The sequence below is a fragment of the Panthera uncia genome, chromosome A2, assembly GCF_023721935.1.
Source record: "Panthera uncia isolate 11264 chromosome A2, Puncia_PCG_1.0, whole genome shotgun sequence".
NCBI lineage: Eukaryota > Metazoa > Chordata > Mammalia > Carnivora > Felidae > Panthera > Panthera uncia.
The window spans coordinates 25239293-25259438 of NC_064816.1; the positions used below are offsets into that span (position 1 = coordinate 25239293).

A 20146-nucleotide genomic window follows, 5' to 3' on the forward strand; every position below is an offset into this window, starting at 1 on the left:
GTATGGCAATCAGTACATTAACATTGATACAGTCAAGATATCGATTTAAATATCTCTCATATCTTAGTGTGTTCAGGCTACTATAACAAAACACTATGAACAGTGCGGCTTATACACTACAGAAATTTATTTCTCACAGTTCTGGATGTTGGAAGTCTGATATCAGCGTGGTTGCCTTCTGGTGAGGGTCCTCTTCCTGGTTCGTAGCTGACACCTTCTCAAAGTATCCTCATGATGGAAGGAGCAAAGAATCCTTCTGGAGCCTCCTTGATATGGCACTAATCCCATTCATGAGGGCATCACTCTCACAACCTAAGAACTTTCCTCAGGTCCTGTCTCTTAATACCATCATTTTGGGGGGACACAATCATTCAAACCATAGCACCTCACTTTCTATAGCCACACCTGCTTCCCTCCTCCACACACCCTACTACCCCAGCCTTAACTCTTAGCAGCCACTAATCTGTTCCCCATTTCTATAATTTTGTCATTTCATGAATGTTATATAAATGGAGTCATGTAGTTTATAATCTTTGGGGATTGGCTTTTTCACTCAGCATAACTCTGGCAGTTCATCCAAGTTGTATGAACCACACCTTTTTGTTTCTAAGTGGTTTTCCATGATATAGATGTAACAAAGTTTAACCATTCCCGCTTAAGGACATTTGACTTTTTTTTTCTAATTTTGGACTGTTACTAATAAAGCTGCTCTGACCCTTCGTGTACAATCTTTGTATGAACACAAATGTTCATTTCTCTCAGATAAATGCCCTGGAGTACAATTGCTTGGTCATATGATATTTGCACGTTTAATCTTTCAAGAAACTGCTAAACTGTGTTCCAGAGTGACTGTGCCATTTTACATTCCCACTGGCAATGCATGTGTGGTCCACTTTCTCTGGATCCTAGTCAGCATTTGGTATTATTTTTTGTGTGTTTGAGTCATTTTGGTTGGTGTATGGTAATATCTCATTCTGGTCTTAATATGCATCTACTTGATGACTAGTGATATTGAATATCTTTTCACGTACTTATTTGCCATCTATATATCCTCTTGAAAAGAATGTGTATTCTGCTGTTGTTGGATGGAGTGTCCAACAATGCTAGTTAAATCTGCTGGTTTGATGTATTGTTGTGGTGTTGTTGAGTTCTATATTGTTCCTGGTTTTCTAATTGTTCTATCAATTGCTGAGAGAGGGGTATTGAAGTTTCCAACTATAATCATGGATTTGTCTATTTCTTCTTTCAGTTCCATCAGTTTGTACTAATTCTGGCGTTGGGTACATACACATTTAAGATTTCTATGTCTTGCTGGTGGATAACTGTTTTATCTTGATGTAATATCCTTCTCTGTCTCTAGTAATTTTCTTTGTTCTCAAGTGTACTTTATCTGATATTTCCACTTATATTTTTGATCCTCTGATTTGGGTATTTTATAACTGAGGCTCTTTCCCCCCTCTTTTTTAGGAATATATCATTCGGGTGCAAAGAGGAATTTCTGTAGAAAACAGCTGGCAGGTAAGTTTTTTTTTTTTTTTTTGTCTTTAGAAAAATGTTTATATGTTTAAAAGTCTGACTCGGGGCATCTAAAAATCTGGAAAAACCAAAACATGGTTAAGTATGAATCCTGTTTCTTTTAGATATAAAACTTCAGCTTTAAGATAGGTATTATAATATAAAAGGCTTTTCTGTTTCCAGTTGTTTGGTTTAATTTGTGTATGATGTTACCACAGAGAGTATCTATGAATTTGTTCCCCAGTTTGGCCCAGAGTAGGATAGATAGATAGTAGGCAGATTCCTGGTTTTTTTCTTAGTAATTCACACCTCCTCCCCTGCAGCCATGGTGTGGGTAGGGAAGGTTAGAGTTAAGTCCATCAGGTAGAAAGGCTAGATAGCACCTTGGATATTGTACAGCTTGGACACTGCATTTCATGGACTCCCAAGTCCGCTCATGGGCAAATGCTAGTGCCAGTTCCCTCACTGTGTGTAGGTGAGGGTTACCTTACAGCCCCAGGGTCTGCTCTCCTCAGGGGTGGCCTCAGAAAGAAAAGAAAAAACTTCCTACCTAGATCCGGGTGTCCTTTCTATGTCAGTTGACTTTCAGAGGGTGGCTGACTTCTGTATAGGGGCCATTTCTGTGCAGCCTAGTAGGTAATTATAATGACCCTCCTCCTCTCTCATCTACAAAAAAAATCTTACCTTGTGAGTCAGGCTTGAACTTTCTCTCACCCTAAGCAGTCTTGGACCACAGTGGCCCACACTTGATCTTTCCCCTTTGCCTGAAATTTCAAATGCTTTTTGTTTCAATAATTACACTATTTAACATCTAGTGAGCATTTCTTCTAGGCACTGGTTCAAGCACATTGATTCACCTAACCTTTAAAAACAGTTCTATACCATTGTATTACCCCATTTTGCATTCAAGAGGTAAGTAACTAGTCCAAGGTCACACTCTGATCAGTGACAGAACAGGGTTGGGATTTGCATATTCTCTGTGATTAACCACTGTGCTACCTTTTGCTCCTTTGTATTTATCAGGGATGGCCTTGTATTTAACTCTCTGATGTATATTCAACAAGCAGGGCAACAGCATTGTCCTACCAGAAGAATGAATCCTTGAGGCAGTTTTCTAGATGCAATGCATTAGAATCCTTGGGATACTTAACAAAAATGTAGACTCTTGGGCCCCACCCTGGACCTACTGCAAGAGATTCTCTGAGGGTGGAGTCCTAGATGATCAGCAGGTAATTCTGCTCACTAATATTTGAGAATCATCAATAAAAGTTGAAGTCAAACCATTCAAAAGCAAAATAATTTCCTTGCCCAGAGCCTGAAGAACTAGTGGAATTTGATTCTGGCCCAATCAATGGCATCAAGCAGAACTAAGAAAGAATGTATAGACAATGGAAGGTGGACATCTGCTGGGAGGGAAATGCGGAGAATCTGGGAGAGGTATGGCCTCTCTGCCTGCAGATGCAGTCCTGTCTCTAGAATGGTGGGATCTTAACTGGGGGAAGTTTTATCCAGGGCAAGGATGAAATGGCCTCAAAGCTATCCATTTCCTTTTACTTTGATTTCATGTTCAGTAAAACTTTTTTTGGGTAAATCATTAATTCATCTTTCCAGATGCCTGGTTAATGAGAAGGATATTGAAAGGACTATTCACTCTGAAAACAAAATCATTCTCTCTTACCTGTTGGCATCTTGTGTGTTTGGCTGGCATTAACCAGTTTTGTATGACCCGGCCAACTCTGGGTCTGTTTTCTGGGCCTGTCTAGTTAAGCAAGTTAAGTACCAGGTATGAGCCCTCCTACGCTTAGTGCAAATGCCTGAGCTCTAGAATGTCAGTAAATATTAAATAAGGAAATGAAAAGAGATGGTCTTTGCCAAATGAAAACACCACTGTCTTGTCTTACAGATTGTGAGGAGATACAGTGACTTTGATTTGCTGAACAACAGCTTGCAGGTAAATATTTGAAAACACTAATGACACACGTTCATTGCTTGGGCTGTCTTAGAAATTAGTTGGAAATGACAATATCAGGAACAAGAAATCAGTAAATTTCCCTGGCAGAGGAGATAGACTTATACTTTAAACAGATGATGTGTGGCTCTAAAAATAAACTTTGGTAACATGTGATTTATGATAGTCACCTTGCAAGTGAGTACCTTTATGGAAGACTGCATCCTTACCACAGCCATGGATGCTGTGTATCATCTCCTTTGCACAGATTGGGAATGACTAACTAAATTGCTGGACTTGTTCACTTAGAGCTGGGACTGTCTCAGACTCTCTCCACTGAACTAGGCTGCATAGTCAGTTGCAGATCAATACTCAGCAGTAAATAGAGACTCAGTCTTTTTCAATGTAATTTTTTCTCTCTCTTTTTTTTAAATGTTTATTTTGAGAGATAAAGAGCATGAGCAGGGTAGGTGCAGAGAGAGAGAGAGAGAGAGAGAGAGAGAGAAAATCCCAAGCAGGCTCTGTGCTGTCAGAGCAGAGCTGAACTTGGGACCCCATCCCATGAACTACGAGATCATGACCTGAGCTGAAACCAAGAGTCACATGCTTAACCAACTGACTGAGCCACCCAGGTTCCCTGTAACTTTTTTCTCTTAAATACATATTTCTAAATCCCTCTGGTTTAAATGTTCCCACTTTGGTGGCCATAATGGACAGAGAAATGAGCTGCAGAGCCTTTTTCTGGAAACAGATGTGCTTGAAGGGTCCTAGAGGGGCTTAAGCACCGTAGTGAGTAGTGGCAATAGCACTCGTGTCTCCATTCAGCAGATTGGTCTTCAAGTGCCGTGGGTTACTGCAGACCATTGGGCTTGTGTCATATCTCAGATTTGATTGGTAATATAAATCTGAGCCAGAGCACGTGGCTTGTGACCAGCTCAGCTGGGAGGTGAAGCACTGCTCCCTTCATCGGTGAACGAGCCATCACATATTATTCTGAGTGACCTCTGATCCTGCCCACAAAAGTCAGTCAGACTGCAGGCTGGCAGGGAGCAAAATGCTTCCTTTCCTTCAAAAGGAAAGTAGCAAATGTAGTATCCAAACTTTACCATTATTTACAGCCCTGCTGAAAACATGAATGCTTAACTTTCTCTCTGGTAGAATTGGCCTGAGTTGTCTACAGACCTTTATGTAATTGGCAGATGGTTATGCATTTGCCAAATGTTGTCTTTTTAAATTTTAATTATAGTATGACCAATTTAAATCTCCAGATAAAATATTGGAAGAGATCAGATTCTACTCATTGATGGGTTTAATTGGTTTATGGATTTTTATAGCATAGCCTTTCCACTTAGACAAAAGTTGGGTCTGTGGTGGCACTGTAGATGAGGCACCGAAATGCAGTGTATTCCAACAGTGGATTTTCTCCACAAGTCTCTCTAGACATTTCCATGCAACATTTCCACCCTGGCATGAGCTTCTGGGAGCCAACTTTGGGCCTACTGTGTGTTTTCACCACAATGCACAAGTGAACCTTTGCCCAGTGATCTTCGTACAGTGTCATTCAGCCAGGAGTAAGTCTTATGGGAGGAAGGTTTCTGAACTTGAAATTGCCTAGGCCCAGCCCCCAAAAATGGGGATGGGAGGAAAGAGTTTTATCTCATATTTGTTCTTGCTTAGGGGATGTAAGGTTGAATCTCTATGACTATTCAATGATGGCCTTTTTAATATAATAGAATTTTATTTTTGCTTCAGTGTAATTTTCCCTTTTAAAATAGGCACTTTCAGTGTGCATTTTATTTCAAATGCAAATATCCACATGTATTGATGTTGGCTTATGCTGGGCAGGATATGGCCAGACATCATTTCAGTGGGAGGTTTTTCTAGATCCAAGTAAACAAACAGAAGAAAGTACACACAGCTTTTTGGCAAGAAAATAATTTCAAAACAACCTTCATAAAACAGACCAAAAAGACTCTCAAAACCACAGAATAAAACTGTGACTGTGATTTTTAGTGTCTGATTACCCTTCTGACGGATAAATGAGTTCCTGCTGAAGAAAGAGAAATATAATACACATATGTGGAGTTGTCTGACTCCAATAGAAAAAATGCCAAAATGAAAAAAAAAACAGGATGTAAAATTATACATGCAATATAATATAATTACATGAAATGTTTAGAAAAAAACGATTGGAGGGAAATATGCCAAACTATTAACAATGGTGATCCCCAGGTGGCAGGATTATGGCTTATGTTTTTTTTCTGGCTCTTTATACTGTTTTGTACTTTCCAAGTTCTTTATAAACAAGCTCATATAAGCTATATAAGCAAAACATTTAAAAAAAGCTTCATTTCCCCAACTTTTTATAGTGAGCATATTTTGTGGTAATAGTGAAGAAGAATCACTACCTTATTTTTTTTTAATGTTTATTTATTTTTGAAAGAGAGAGAGAGGGAGGTGCCTGGGTGGCTCAGTCGGTTAAACATCTAACTTCAGCTCAGGTCATGATCTCACAGTTGGTGGGTTCAAGCCCCACATCAGGTTCTGTGCTGACAGCTCTGAGCCTGGAGCCTGTTTCAGATTCTGTGTCTCCCTCTCTCTTTGCCCCTCCTCCACTCGTTCTCTCTGTCTCAAAAATAAATAAACATTAAAAAATTTTTTTTTAAAAAAGAGCACACAAGTGCACAGGGGAGGGGCAGAGAGAGAGAGGGAGAGAGAGAATCCCAGGCAGGCTCTGCACTGTCAGCACAGAGCCCAACACGGGGCCACAACTCATGAACTGTGAGATCATGACCTGAGTCGAAATCAAGAGCTGGATGCTTAACTGACTGAGCTACTCAGGTGCCCCTCACTAGCTTCTTTTAAAGGCAACATCAAATTAGTAACCATCTAGGGAAACCACACACAACAACATAAAGGAAAGGAGCAGGAATTGAAATGATGGGAACTGAGCCCAGATTGGGAAGGAGTCCAGACTCTGCCCCTTATGGCAGGGAGACCTTGGGTCAGTTATTTCCCCTCTCCATCCTCACTGTCCCCATTTGAAACAAGGGGTTGAACCAGATGACTTCTCAGGTCTGTGGTAGCATAAATGTTTTGTGATTTGAATTTTACTTCCCACTGCTGACATAGGAGAGGGAGAGACTCTACTGTGTTCCCCGGTGGAGGGGGTTAGGGGGGAGTGTTGGGACAAGTTAAGAGTCTGTTGAGAGCTCAGAACTCCCTAGAACACTCACTGGAATATGATTGAAGGCAATTTGCAGACCACTGAGATCTGATATTGAAAGTGAGAAATTGACAGATTCAAAGTTTGAAGGTCACTCCTCCAGACAAAAGCTAGTTTTGTTAAAATTGCCACATAGTTTGTCATATAATTTGGAGGTTTCTACTTATGGGCCAGATTATGGGCTCTAGACTTCACTTTGGTGATCATTCCCCCTTTGCCTTGTCACTCTGCAGGTGTTATGGATGGAACTTTGGGGACTTCTCCACTGGCTTTCTTTCCTTCTTTTTATTCTAAATTTATTTATTTATTTTGAAAGAGATAGAGCACAAGCAGGGGAGGGACACAGAGAGAGAGAGAGGATCCCAAGCAGACTCCGTGCTGCTAGCACAGAGCCCAACAGAGGGCCCGAACCCACAAACTATGAGATCATGACCTGAGCCGAAATCAAGAGTTGGATGCTCAACTGACTGAGCCACCCAGGCGCCCCTCTACTGGCTTTCTTGTTCTCTTCCCCATATACAAGAAACTCAAGAATGAAATGCATAGGGCATGTTAAAGAGGAAAGCTATCGAAAATGGGATGGTGAGGTGTCATGGCTTGAAGCTATCAATGTTGGAGGCGTGTAGGAAATCACTAGATTAGTGACTCAGTTGCTCTCTGTGCTAGTATTCTCTTTCCCTCCCTTTTTAATTTTTACATTTTAGAGAGAGAGAGCATATGCAGGCAGAGGGGCTGAGGGGGGGTGGAAAGAGGGAGAATCCTAAGGAGGCTCTATGCCCAGCACGGAGCCCGATGCAGGGCTCAATCCCACGACCCTGGGATTATGACCTGAGCTGAAATCAAGAGTCAGATGCTCAACCAACTGAGCTACCTAGGCACCTCTCTTTCCCTCCCTTCTAATGAGTCATTGGACTTCTAAGTTTTATATTCTGTAATTGTCAAGCATTTTAGAAATCCTGGGAGAAAGCTGAAAGACAAAGTAAGTATCTCTTGAATGCTAATCTTTTTTGAAAGGCAAGATTTTAAAATAACACACACATTGCATACTTCTAATGCTTGTAGAAATAGTTATTGTGAGATGTTAAGGAAGAGTAGGAAAAAACCTCTAGTCTATCCAACAGACTGGCATAGCAGGGATACTGTAATTCCAACTGTTGGCAAAGAACACTTTGTTTCACCTGATGATTTGGAAGGGCTGATAGGATGTCTGGGGCAGATCAATACATTTTCTTTCCTAAAATGAAATTAAGCTTGAACAAATAGATTGGTGGAAGCTTGAAGGCCAAAAAGTTCAAAACAAATACTTTATCAAACTCATTTTCAAAACAAATACTTTATCAAACTCAAACAATAGCCCTGTTGGTGTTTGAATCTGATGTCAGATGTGACTCTTTCTGTCATGAGTCATGTGGGATTCAGCTGGATAGATGTTGGGCAGGTAGTGCAAGGGAAGGGGCAGATATTGGTTTATGGTAATTTTTAAGAACCCTTGCTGTATATATGGTCAGCTTTATAAGCAAGAGTTTTTCTTTTTTTTTTAATTGAAAAAAAAAATAGTAAATGAGAAATGTAAACATTTCATAGTATAGAAAACATTGATTGACCAACCCAATCTGAGTTAGCTGTTCTCAAGGTGGTAGTGGCAGTCCTTTTAGACATTTTTTTGGTGCATGCATAATCCATATCCCTGGACTTACACATGCACACACACACACGCACGCACACATACACACGCTGTTGAGATTATATTCTGCAACTTAATAAAAGTTTTTAAAAGAAAAAGTTATGTTTTTAGTAGTACCTTTGATTATATTACTCAATGCTCTAGAACAAAAATAATAATAACAGTAATAATAAGGTGGTTCACTTGGATGTGTACTAGCTGAGTGATGTGCTTTCTTCTTAAGTATGCTTTAATAAAGAAACTGCTATTAGGTAAAGCTGAATTGTATGAATGAGGAAAATAACCTGAAATTTATGTGTCTTAGCTGGCAGCTAATTATGCCATGATAGAAAATTCATTCTAAGTATGCTCTGACACATTTTCATAATTATGTTGGAGAAATAGGCAATTTATGATTGTCAGCCAACCTTTTCATCTTGTCCAATATCAAGTTCAAGGTCTTCGGTGTTGTTTGAAAAATACACAGGCTAAGTTAGGTTTGCCCACATGGGTGGTTTACATTGCATCCTTGTCTGAATTCAAGATGCTCTTCTCTTTAGACATTCCCCTCAATCAATATGCATGTCACTTGGGCTGCTCTAATCTAAGCACAAGTGTAGAATACCACTGCTCTTTGAAAGTGATTTTGCTCATTAAATTAAGATACCAATCTGATGCTTTGTTAAGTTTCAAAAATAGACTTAATGGGGCACCTGGGTGGCTCAGTTGGTTAAGTGCCCAACTTCAGCTCAGGTCATGATCTCACGGCTTATGAGTTCAAACTTCACATCAGGCTCTGTGCTGACAGCTCAGAGCCTGATGCCTGCTTCAGATTCTGTCTCCTTGCGCCACCCCCACCCCCATCCCTGACCCCAACCCCACTTGTGCTCTGTCTCTCTCTCTCTCAAAAATAAATAAACATTAAAAAATAAAATAAAAAATAGACTTGTAAAGTTTTAAGGGATCTGGAAAATGATAGATTGAGCACCTGTATTTACTTTTCCTTCCTTCTGAAGCCACTCTAAAACAGCAGTAAGTTGATCTTACACACACACACACACACACACACACACACACACACACACAGTCAAGGACAAATAGAATAGGAAAGGATAAAGCTACAACAAAACATTTGAAGCTGAAAATCCAGTGGATGAGAGCTAATTAAGTAGATATGGGAAGGCAGAATTCTGAGCTGGGAGGCAGATGGATAACCTCATTGTGTCTCAGTTTATACCGCAGAACCTCCAAAAGGTTTAGCACAAGGTGCTGCCTCCAGTGGGGGGCAAGGTCAAGCTGAAATCAGAAGTTGAGAGTATGTTTAAGAAACAGATCCCCAGATCTTTCCCCATCTAGCAACTTACACCTGCTGCCCTTCTCCCTCCAGCAGAAGATTGGAAGTTTATTATCTGGAAAGGGTAGAACATTGGACTGGGGGATGCAGGCACAGTAAAAATAATTACACAGTACATGTCAGCACTGCCTCTCACCCCCAACTTTGCCTCCTTCCAAAAACCTTCTTCCTTTTAGCTCACAGAACATTGCTGGTCAGACCTAGACTCTCCAGGCAGGGGATTGGAAGATTTGGGAGGAGGGGGATCTGCCCAACCTAAGAGGAAAGAGTTAAAGGTATGGAGATCACAGGTTCTCCCAATGAAACAGCTGAATGAGGTCACGTGCTAAAATAAAGCCCACAGCAGTTAAGTCCCAGCCACTCACTGAGCCCTTCTAGTCAGCTTTTGTTGCTGTGCTCTTCAGTATGAGCAGGCATCCCAGGATTGCCAGGTTCCTAAGGAACACTTTTAACTTGAAAGATAACAATGAAAACAAACAGGAAAAAAAGAAAAAAAAACTTTTGGAAGCAGAATATATACAGCAAGAGGAACATTACAGCTACTTCAGAAAAAAAAATTATTTTTTATAATCTCAGAGAGATAAGAAATTGCATTATATTCAGGATACTGTTAAAAAAAAAGAGTACTTAAAAAAAGATAGTAGAAATGAAAACTCTTTAGAAGAGCCGCAAGATACAGGAAATATCCCCAAAAATTTGTTCAGTAGGGAAAAAAAAGGTTGTTTAACAAAAGTGGAAAATAGGAGTGAAGAGATAAGAATAGAGGACCAGTCCAGAATGTCTAACACTGGAATAAGAGTTCCAGAAAAAGAAAGCAAAGGGCATGGAGGGGAAGAAATAATGACCTAATACAAGAAAATACCAAAGATATTCATAAGGATATTCGTTTCCAGATAGAAAGGGCTACATACTCAGCACAGAGGCTAGAAATAGACCTGCAGAGAGGCACGTGCATGTCACAAACTGAAGTCAAAGAGAAAAGCCTAAAAGCTTCCAGGGAAACAAAACAAAACAAAACAAAACAAAACAAAACAAAACAAAAAAATGGCAGCAAGAATCTACTGTTAACAGCAGCACTGGAAGCTAGAAGACAATAAAGTAGTTCTTAGAAATCCTGAAGAACAAATATTTCCAACTTAGAATTCCACAATAAGATTCTCTGTCATTCAAGTGTGAGGGTAGTATAAAGACATTTATACATGCAACTTTTCCAAAAAAATTGACCTCTGCAGCACCATTTTTAGGAAGCTGACGGAGAGTATCTCCACCAAAAATCAGGGATTCTCTACAAAAAAAGAAGGTATGGATATAGTAATGGGGTTCACGGGAGAAAGGCAAAAGCATCCCTAGCATGATGTCCCAGGATGCCAGTTCTGCAGCAGAAGTGGGGACCACCAGTCCTGCCTGGAGCAGGGACTCTTCAAAAAGATGAATTGACGCATTTTTGTATCTGAGTATGTTGAGAAGATGCTTAGATGGAGAGTTTGGAGTTGAATAGAAAACTAAAACAAGCAAACAAACAGAAATGACCAGTTGATAAAAAGGAATAGTAAGCATGGCTCTCTGGCTCAGAGGTGAATATCACTTAACCTAAAGTAAGCAGGGATATTGCACTAAGTAAAAATTATAACTATATTGGAGGGATTAGGAATAGGTTGTGCATGGGATGAGATTAGGATTGTGAAAGAGAACTTAATCCATAATAGGAAATTAATAGATAATGCCTAAAAATGAAAATTCCTAGTGAACGTTCCCCTATACCAAAAAGATCGGCTCAGAGAATTGGACGCGGCTGTCTCAGGGAACGGGGAATGGCTAGGTCACCTGTTGGCAGAGGTATTTGTCAGGGGAGAGTGTCATGGGACTGCTAACAATAAAAAAAAACTATTTGACTCTTGAAATTACATTCATGTATACGTTTGGTAAAAAGAAAAACACTTTTAAGTTTTAAAGTTTCTATGCTTAATACAGCATTTTATCAATTCTCAGTTGCAGTTTTTCACATTTTATCATCCCTCTGAAATTAGGATACATCTTAATGAAATATGGCGGCTCAGGATTCTGATATTGCATCTTCTTTGGGGATGGCATGAGTATAATACTTTTTCTCTTTTAATTAAAGATTGCAGGCCTAAGTCTACCTCTTCCTCCCAAAAAATTGATTGGTAACATGGATCGTGAATTCATAGCTGAGAGGCAGAAAGGTCTTCAGAACTATCTCAACGTTATCACCACAAATCATGTCTTGTCTAATTGTGAGCTGGTTAAGAAGTTTTTAGATCCAAACAACTATTCTGCAAACTACACTGGTAAGCAAAGGGGTCTCTGAGCTATGGTTGCATGACTAAAGAGGCACTGTTCTTTGCTGGAGAAGACATGTGGGAGAAACTCTCCTGCCAAACGGGGACACGTGTACATTTGTTATAGGGCATTATTCCTTTACTAATACTTGCCTGATTGTAATTTACTGTAAGAGTATAAGAAGAAAATAATTACTTCTAAAATGTGTGTAATGTGTGCACAGAAGAATATGAAAGAGAAGTTATTGTGTGTGTGTACTTGGAGTCTTTTATTATCTTCCCTGGCAGAACAGAAAGTAAATAATCCACAATAACCTAATTTGATTTTTAATTTGGCTCTCCTTTCGTACTTACAGTATATAGCATGTCTACTTTCCTGGGAATTACTTTTTTTTTTTTTTAAGTTTATTTATTTTATTTTGAGAGAGAGTGTGCTCAAGTAAGGGAGGGGCAGAAAGAGGGAGGCAGAGGATCCCAAGCAGGTTCTGCACCATCAGCACAGAGCCCAATGAGCGGCTCGAATCCATGAACCGTGAGATCATGACCTGAGCTGAAGTTGGATGCTTAACTGACTGAGCCAGTCAGTCAGGCACCCTATCTGGGAATTACTTTAAACTGAGTGGTTCAGAAGGGTCCTCTCTGTGTCTTCCCAGTTGTTCCCAGAGACCCACTCAGTGCAAAGCCTAAGGAGCTCTTCCAAATTTTCCCCAAATCAACCAGAGGACTGAGGTGGAAAGGGTTCCAGTTATACACAAAGCTAGCGTCAATAACCTAAGCCTGTTGTCAGCAGAAGGAGTGATTAAATATTCAATATGCCTTGGGGTGGCCTTGAAGAGACCCATGGAAACTGTTGTAGAACCGAGCCAGAAACTAGAATTTGACTGAGCTGTTAAAGCTGACCCATGCTTAGAGTCTCAATGGAACTCTGCGTATTTTTAATAAGCTGATTTCCTTGCTAAGAGAATAGATTGTTCACACATTACATTTCATGTCCTCAAGACACTGCTTTTGAAGTAATTAGAAGGAGGCACTTTTATTCCTGTTTCAGAGAGAGGGAAATAGAGGGCTGCCTGTCAGGTACCAAACTTTTCTGCATAATAAACTCAATCCAGGGAGCTTTAAAAAAATCCCGATGCCTAGGCTGCCCTCATGCCAATTAAATCAAAATCTCTACAGATGGGGGTGGGGGCTCCTGGTTTGGAAAGCTCCCCAAGAAATTCCAATATGCAGCTGAGTTTAAAAACCACAGCCCTTGGGCCTTGCTACTCACAGTGTGGTCCTCTGACCCACAGCACTGGCATCACTGGGAGCTTGTCAGAAATGCTGAATTCAGGCCCCATGCCAAACCTACAGATCAGGATCTGATTTTAACAAGGTCCCCAGGTTATTTGCATGCACATTAAAGTCTGAGAAGCCTCTGATGTACCTCCTTTCTTCTCATGGAAGTACCTGCAGAGGTAAAAATGCCTTTCTAGAATGTAGCCAATAAAGGAAAGTTTAGTTCAAACTCACATTTACTCTAAGTTACAAAATTGAACATTAAGTTATTACAAGGCTTTTATTCTTCCCCCAGTTGTTTTTTGGTTCATACAGGAGAAAAGACATCACAGGATGGGGCTCCCAGGACAGCTTAGATTCTTTCAGTGTGGCATCTCTCATGGCTTTCAGTCACCATGCTTTACCTCGATCATTCCCAAAATTGTCAGATGGCAAACCATCTGGATTGACTGCTATCAAATCAGCCTTCACCTAGCCCCGTTCATTGGTTTGTCTACTTAGTTCCTGAGAGTGTCTGCTAATGTGCTCCTGAGGGCAGGCATCAAGTTGCAGTACCTACAGGATGATGCCGTTCATCCCATAGGCTCTCACTGTCTGCTCTGCCTGTGCTGTGTGCTGGGTGCAGGTCCGGGTGTCAGGGGTGCAGGTGCAAGGAAGATGCGCTCCCTACGAGCAGGGAGCTTGTACCAGGAGTACATTGAATTACCTGGGGTCAGAGCTAGAAAAGATTTGGAGCAGGCATGTCAAGACCAACCCTTTCATTTCATAGATGAGAGATCACCTGAGAGGAAAGGCCTTACCTAGGGCTGCACATTCGTATGACTGTACAAGCATACAACGTCTGTTTTCCAGTTAAGATGCTGCTTTGCCCCTGGAAGATGATCTGATCCCTGTATTTCCTACTACTGTACCCCTCACATGCTACTGTTTTTCTTGATCTTTCTCCTTTCCCCCTGTATGGCAGAACAGTCAGGAGTCCAAAGCAAATGTGGGCAGAGGTATAATAAGGTTGCTAGAGACTCCCACTGGAACCCAAGTGCTCAAGAAGGCGGCACAGTCCTGGAATGAAACACTAGGGGATGGAGGCTGTTTGCAGAGCATATGCTGATTTATTGCCCCTTTTGAATGAAACTGTCAGAACTTGTCTTGTCTCTAGGCTGACTCACTAGCAGCCTGGAAAGGGAAGCCCAGGCAGCCTCCTGTACCAGCTTGACAGCCAGTCCCTGGAAAGCCAGGTGGACTGGTCCAGGCTTCCTGAAACTCAAAGCATGGCCTGTGGTTCCTGAGGGCACTCTGCATACCTCCACCATGTGGCACCTCTCGAAGCAGGGCCACTTCCCCCTTTCATTTGGGTAATGTCTCCACCTCTTATCCTTTTCCAAATGGTCTGTGGTCACCACCCCTTTCCACTTCAGCAGGATGTGCATGCTGCATTCATGTGGCCAAAGTCACCAACACCACTCTTGCTGTCTCTTGCTCTGAGGTTGAAGATGCCTTGTTGGAGTGGGGACTCTGATGCCACCACAGTGTCCAGGTGGTGGGTAACTAGGAGCTTCAGGACACCAGCGGCTGCTCCTCTCTCTCTGGGTCTCCAGCCTGGGATTGCTGATCTTTTCCTTCTTTTCCTGGTGTTCTCCAGATGACCAAGGAAATACAGGTCCTTAGTGCTCTTGTGGGGGAGTTATGAGATGTCCATTTGTATTTTGTTTCAGTTTTTTTTTTTAAGTTTATTTAATTTTTGACAGAGAAAGTATGAGTAGGGGAGGGGCAGAGAGTGAGGGAAAGAAAATCCCAAGCAGGTTCCACACTGTCAGTGCAGCGCCTGATGCAGGGCTCGAACCCATGAACTGTGAGACCATGACCTGAGCCAAAATTGGACACTTAACCATCTGAGCCACCAAGGTGCCCCTGTTGACTTTTTATTTAAATTCCAAAGGTGTCCATTTGTGTTACTACCAAGTCTAATTGAGGGCCAGCCAATGTATAGGGAAAACAGGTGTTTCCCAGTCACTAGGGGCTTGTATTGGAAAACGCACACACACATGCCCCACTCCACACAAACCTCACCTTATTCATCTAACAAGATGCTTTTCTTTCTTTCTTTCTTTCTTTCTTTCTTTCTTTCTTTCTTTCTTTCTTTCTTTCTTTTGCTTCTATCATTTAAAAACCTGTCTGAGTGGCTCAGTCAGTTAAGCATCTAACTTCAGCTCAGGTCATGATTGCGAGTTTGAGCCCTGTGTAGGGTGCCTGGTACCTGCTTTGAATTCTGTGTCTCTCTCTCTGCCCCTTCCTTGCTCGTGCTTTGTCTCTGTCTCTCTCTCAAAAATAAATAAACATTAAAAAACATTTTTTAAAGCCTCAGTGCAGTGTAGCCATCTTCCTGCTTCAGACCTCAAACCTCCTCAGAATAGGGGATTTTTAATGTCCATTTTTAATGTCCATGCAAAAGTCACTTGTACCAGAGATGAGGAGCTTGGATCCCTGTGACAGCTTTGTAGCATTTCCCCTCTGTGAACCTCAGGTCCTGATCTATAAAACAAGAAGAGGGGAAAGGGGAGTGGACAGGAAGTGGACAGGCCCTCTTCTACCCAAGAACCCTATGAGTAGGTCAGGCAGTAGTGCGCTCAAGTGGGGGTGTGGATTGTGTTCAGAATGAGAGCAGGATGCTTTGGGAAGTTGTAGGCCGCAGTCCGCTGTGCAGACCTCCACACATCTACTCCTGCTGTAGACCTCCTCTACTACTCCTGCTGTAGTAGATGGGGGATCTGGAGCCTAGCTGCTGGGCTGGAGGAGGCTGTTCCCTGTAATCATCATGGAGCTGGGATCTAGGAGCTCAGAGATTGCACATACTGGGGGCAACTGGTATATTCTGAGCTGAGAAGTCAGAGGTCTGTGGGAAGCACAGGGTGGGCCTGAAGGCATTGCTGTGCATTTCCTGCCTGGGGCTGGTTTATCAGCATTTCCTGAGCATGCAGTTTTTCCCCAGGTGTCAGTCAGTGTTCAAGAAATGAGAGCAGATGCCTTTCGTTTCGTGGATTTCGTGTTCTAATGGGAGAGAGCATCCACATCCATTGAACACATATTGAACCCTTAGTTCTTGCTTTATCAAATATTTATTGCCTACTCTGTGTCAGGTGCTACAAATACAGCATTGAGGAAAATATAGTCCCCTACCTGCACCCCAAGGCACTTCTGCAGGGAGACTGACAGGTGAAGGCTATGGCAGAGTAGACATGGAGCAGCATCTTGAGGGTAGGGGTAGAGGGGCAGATGATCCAGATCTGAAGGTGGAGGAAGGCTTCCAGAAAAGTTGATACCTACGTGGAGATCTAAGGATAAGTAGAAGTTTGCCAGGCCAGAGGCAAGGGCCAGTGCTCCAGGAGAGAAAAAAATATTTCCATGTAGCTGTGGGCTTTTGCCCAGACTAAGACATAGCCTTCCAGCTGGAGTTCACAGTCTAATGGAAGAGAGTAGCCATACCTCAGGACAGTCCATGGTGAATCCCGTAGGAGAAGGACACTTGTAGCTCTGGGAATGTACAGAGGATGGAGGGCCCAGGGAGACCTGGCTAGGGGAGCAGCAGATTTGGGTTGACCCTTGAAGGACAGGAATGGAAAATGCAGAGGGGTGGGGTCAGGCCAGTCTTCTGGGGGTCAAGGCAGGCAAATCTAGGTACCACATGTTGTGGAGGGGTAAAGACAGAAAGATAAGTTAAAGCCAGAGCTGAGTTAACACTAGATTTAGAAGCTTGGCCTTGGGGCGCCTGGGTGGCTCAGTCGGTTGAGCATCCGACTTCGGCTCAGGTCATGATCTCACAGTCTGTGAGTTCGAGCCCCGCATCGGGCTCTGTGCTGATGGCTCAGAGCCTGGAGCCTGTTTCCGATTCTGTGTCTCCCTCTCTCTCTGCCCCTTCCCTGCTCATGTTCTGTCTCTGTCTCAAAAATAAATAAAAACATTAAGAAAAAAAATTAGTTTAAAAAAAGAAGCTTGGCCTTGATTTTGTTAGGAAATGGTGTGCTAGTAAATATTTCTAAGCAGAGGAGTAGATGCTTACGATTGAAATGCGTTGCCTGAATCTGGGGAGGGAGGGGATTCATACTGAAAGTGTAGGTATGTGATTTGCTTCACAATAAGTCATAGTTCAAGGGAAAGAAAATGTCCTTTCTGCAATTTCCTGATTCTCTAAGGTAAAAAAAAAAAAAATCAGTTTTCCAGTCCTCAATTTATCAGTAACAAATTCAGCACATTCTGTTTGTTGACAGCTATTTCCCCCATTCCTAGAACAACATGTGGTATGTAGTAGCATACGATAAATGTTGAATAAGGATTTTGCGGGAAATTATGAGTCACTGTTGGTTGTGAATGAACTGTCCTTTACAGCTCTTAGAATCACATTGTACTGCATTTAGAAAATTATTTTTCATGATCCTTCTCAAAGTTGATAATGATTTTCACTGAAAACAATGTGTTTTTAAGTTATGTTGAAGTTGTTTTAACGATTGTTTACATTCAAGTTGTTTTGGAAATGCTGAAACATTTTTATCAACATTAATTATAGAGGAGGTACAGAGGTCCCAGTGTTGATTATGAAAATTTTATATGCTTCTGCCATACTCGGTCCCTCCAGATGGTTTGTCACTTTGGGGTAGTTAGAACAAATGTAGGTGGAGTCAGTTTTGTATTTGATCATGTCTTGTTTTCTTCTGTGTGGATAGCATCAACACTTTATGTATCGAGTCACTAAACGAGTCGATTGTTTTCTTCCCCGAATCTCTTAACTCATAATGTGCCGTAAAATATATGACATTGTTTGCCAAGTGCTTGGCATGGTAATTCCAGACTAGGTCATTCTGACATATGGAGAGCATTTTTGCCGAATCTCTCATTCCTCACCAGTGTGCCTGGAATGTCATTCATGCTAGGTGGAGGTGAAATTCCACAGTGAACTTGCAGTGTTGCTGTTTGCTTTCAGGGATCTAGAGTGGCTTCATTTTCTCATTGCATTGAGGGAAAATAGCAAATTACAGATGTTGCTTTTTGCAGGAAATGTAAAAAGGCACAGTTGTTCTGATAATTTCTTAATACAGTGAACGTTAAAGAACTTCCTCTTCTCATTGTCTTCTTAAAAGGGGGAAACGTTCTTACGATACATGAACACAAAAGAAGGATGGATTATTTTTCCAGTAAACAGGGGTATGGTAACTTCCCACAATAGAACTGTGTTGTTGCTGTACATAGATGTTTTTCTAAAACACTGGCTTTTATTTCCAATATATATTTAAGGCTAATCGCTTCTTTGTTGGTGAAAGCTGTAATTCCATGAGGAATGAAGACAGGATAAATATCACTTGGAGCAACATAAAGACTGTTCTGAGCTGACCTCAGATCACATTTTGAATTTTGTGCTTGGGTTGTGGCCTGGTGCATATAATGAAGTCCTGGCTTATGCCAACTAGTTTAGGTATTTTAGATCTTTCAGTTTAAAAAATATCTACGTATTTTTTTATATCATTAATAATTACTCTTTTTAATAAACTTTTTACTTTGGAATAATTTTAGACTTATAGAGTATAGAGAGTTTCCATATACCACCCCTCACCGAATTTTCCCTAATGTTAGCATCTTACATGACCATGGCACAGTTATCAAAACTAAGAAATCAACATTGGTGCATTACTATTAACTACAGATTCTATGCAGATTTCACTAGTGTTTCCACTAATGTCCTTTTTCTGTTCCAGGATCCAATCTAGAATCCTACATTGCAGTTATATCTGCAGATTTTTTTTTAATTAAGTTTTTTAAGAAGGTCATAGACCATAAGGATTTCATTTGCTAGAATAAGATCTTAAGCATATGGTACTTTCATAATAGGTTTGCCTGATGAGTTTCTAAAATGTCTTTGCAGAGATTGCCTTACAGCAAGTTTCCATGTTCTTCCGATCAGAACCAAAGTGGGAGGTGGTAGAGCCATTGAAAGACATAGGTGAGAAACTGGCATATGTCTAGTCTGTTAATACAGGTCACAGAACTGGACTCTTTGTCACACTTTCCTATCTGTATCCTGAGAAAGCTCTTAAATGCAGGTGATTTCTTTTTCTTTTTGCTTTCTGACTGCCTGGAGGTGCAGTCCATAATTTTTATACTTCATGAATCTTGGGCAAAGCACTACCTGAGGGTTTGGAGGGTAGTACTGTGTACTTTTAGGGCCCTCATTCATTTGCCATCACTCTTTCTCACTAAACTTTAACTTAAGTTTTCCTATTCCCGTGAATAGAATAGTTTCTTTGCCGTTGTTTTTGGTGTTTTTTTTGGTGGGGTTTCTGGACTTTTTGTTTTGTTTTGCTTTTCTTAAGTACAGTCTTTCCCATGTCAACATTACCAAATGGTCATTTTGCTGGTGCCTGTGTTACTGTGGATAGTATTACCAAACTTAAGTTTTATTATTCTTTAGTTGATGATATTTCTGTTGGTGTAAAAATGATATGCTATAAATACATCTCTGCTTTTATGGCAGGTTGGAGAATAAGGAAGAAATATTTCTTGATGAAGATTAAAAATCAGCCAAAGGAACGGCTAGTGTTAAGCTGGGTAAGCTGGTTTTTTGATTCAGTCTCATTTCAGGGACTTTAGCTGGGTTTATGAAAGCAGATATTGGAAAAGAGAATTAAGAAACTGTACTGTGCTCCTGAATGATGTATAAGGCCTCTTCAGTCCCACAACAAAAGAGAGTCATTTTGAGTCACTTTGCTTATTCATTTGGTTATATGGATGTGATATTATCTGATCAACTAGTAAACATCTGGAAAGAAACAGGAACAGCTTAAAATACTTCTGGAGCCTCTTTAGGATTGGCAATTTT

The 20146-nt window shown here is 41.1% G+C and overlaps 1 protein-coding gene across 7 annotated transcripts in view; it reads left to right on the forward strand.

The window, feature by feature from the left end:
• Positions 1 to 20146, forward strand: part of PXK (PX domain containing serine/threonine kinase like) — a 74000-nt gene that overhangs the window by 23137 nt on the left and 30717 nt on the right. For 6 of the 7 annotated variants that reach the window (XM_049640821.1, XM_049640822.1, XM_049640815.1 and 3 more), the window contains exons 2-6: positions 1468 to 1518; positions 3419 to 3466; positions 11829 to 12015; positions 19193 to 19270; positions 19802 to 19875. In XM_049640821.1, coding sequence (XP_049496778.1) covers positions 1468 to 1518; positions 3419 to 3466; positions 11829 to 12015; positions 19193 to 19270; positions 19802 to 19875 — 438 coding nt within the window. Of the gene's footprint in view, positions 1 to 1467; positions 1519 to 3418; positions 3467 to 11828; positions 12016 to 19192; positions 19271 to 19801; positions 19876 to 20146 lie in introns of those variants that run through there. The other variant, XM_049640820.1, reaches the window with a different exon arrangement.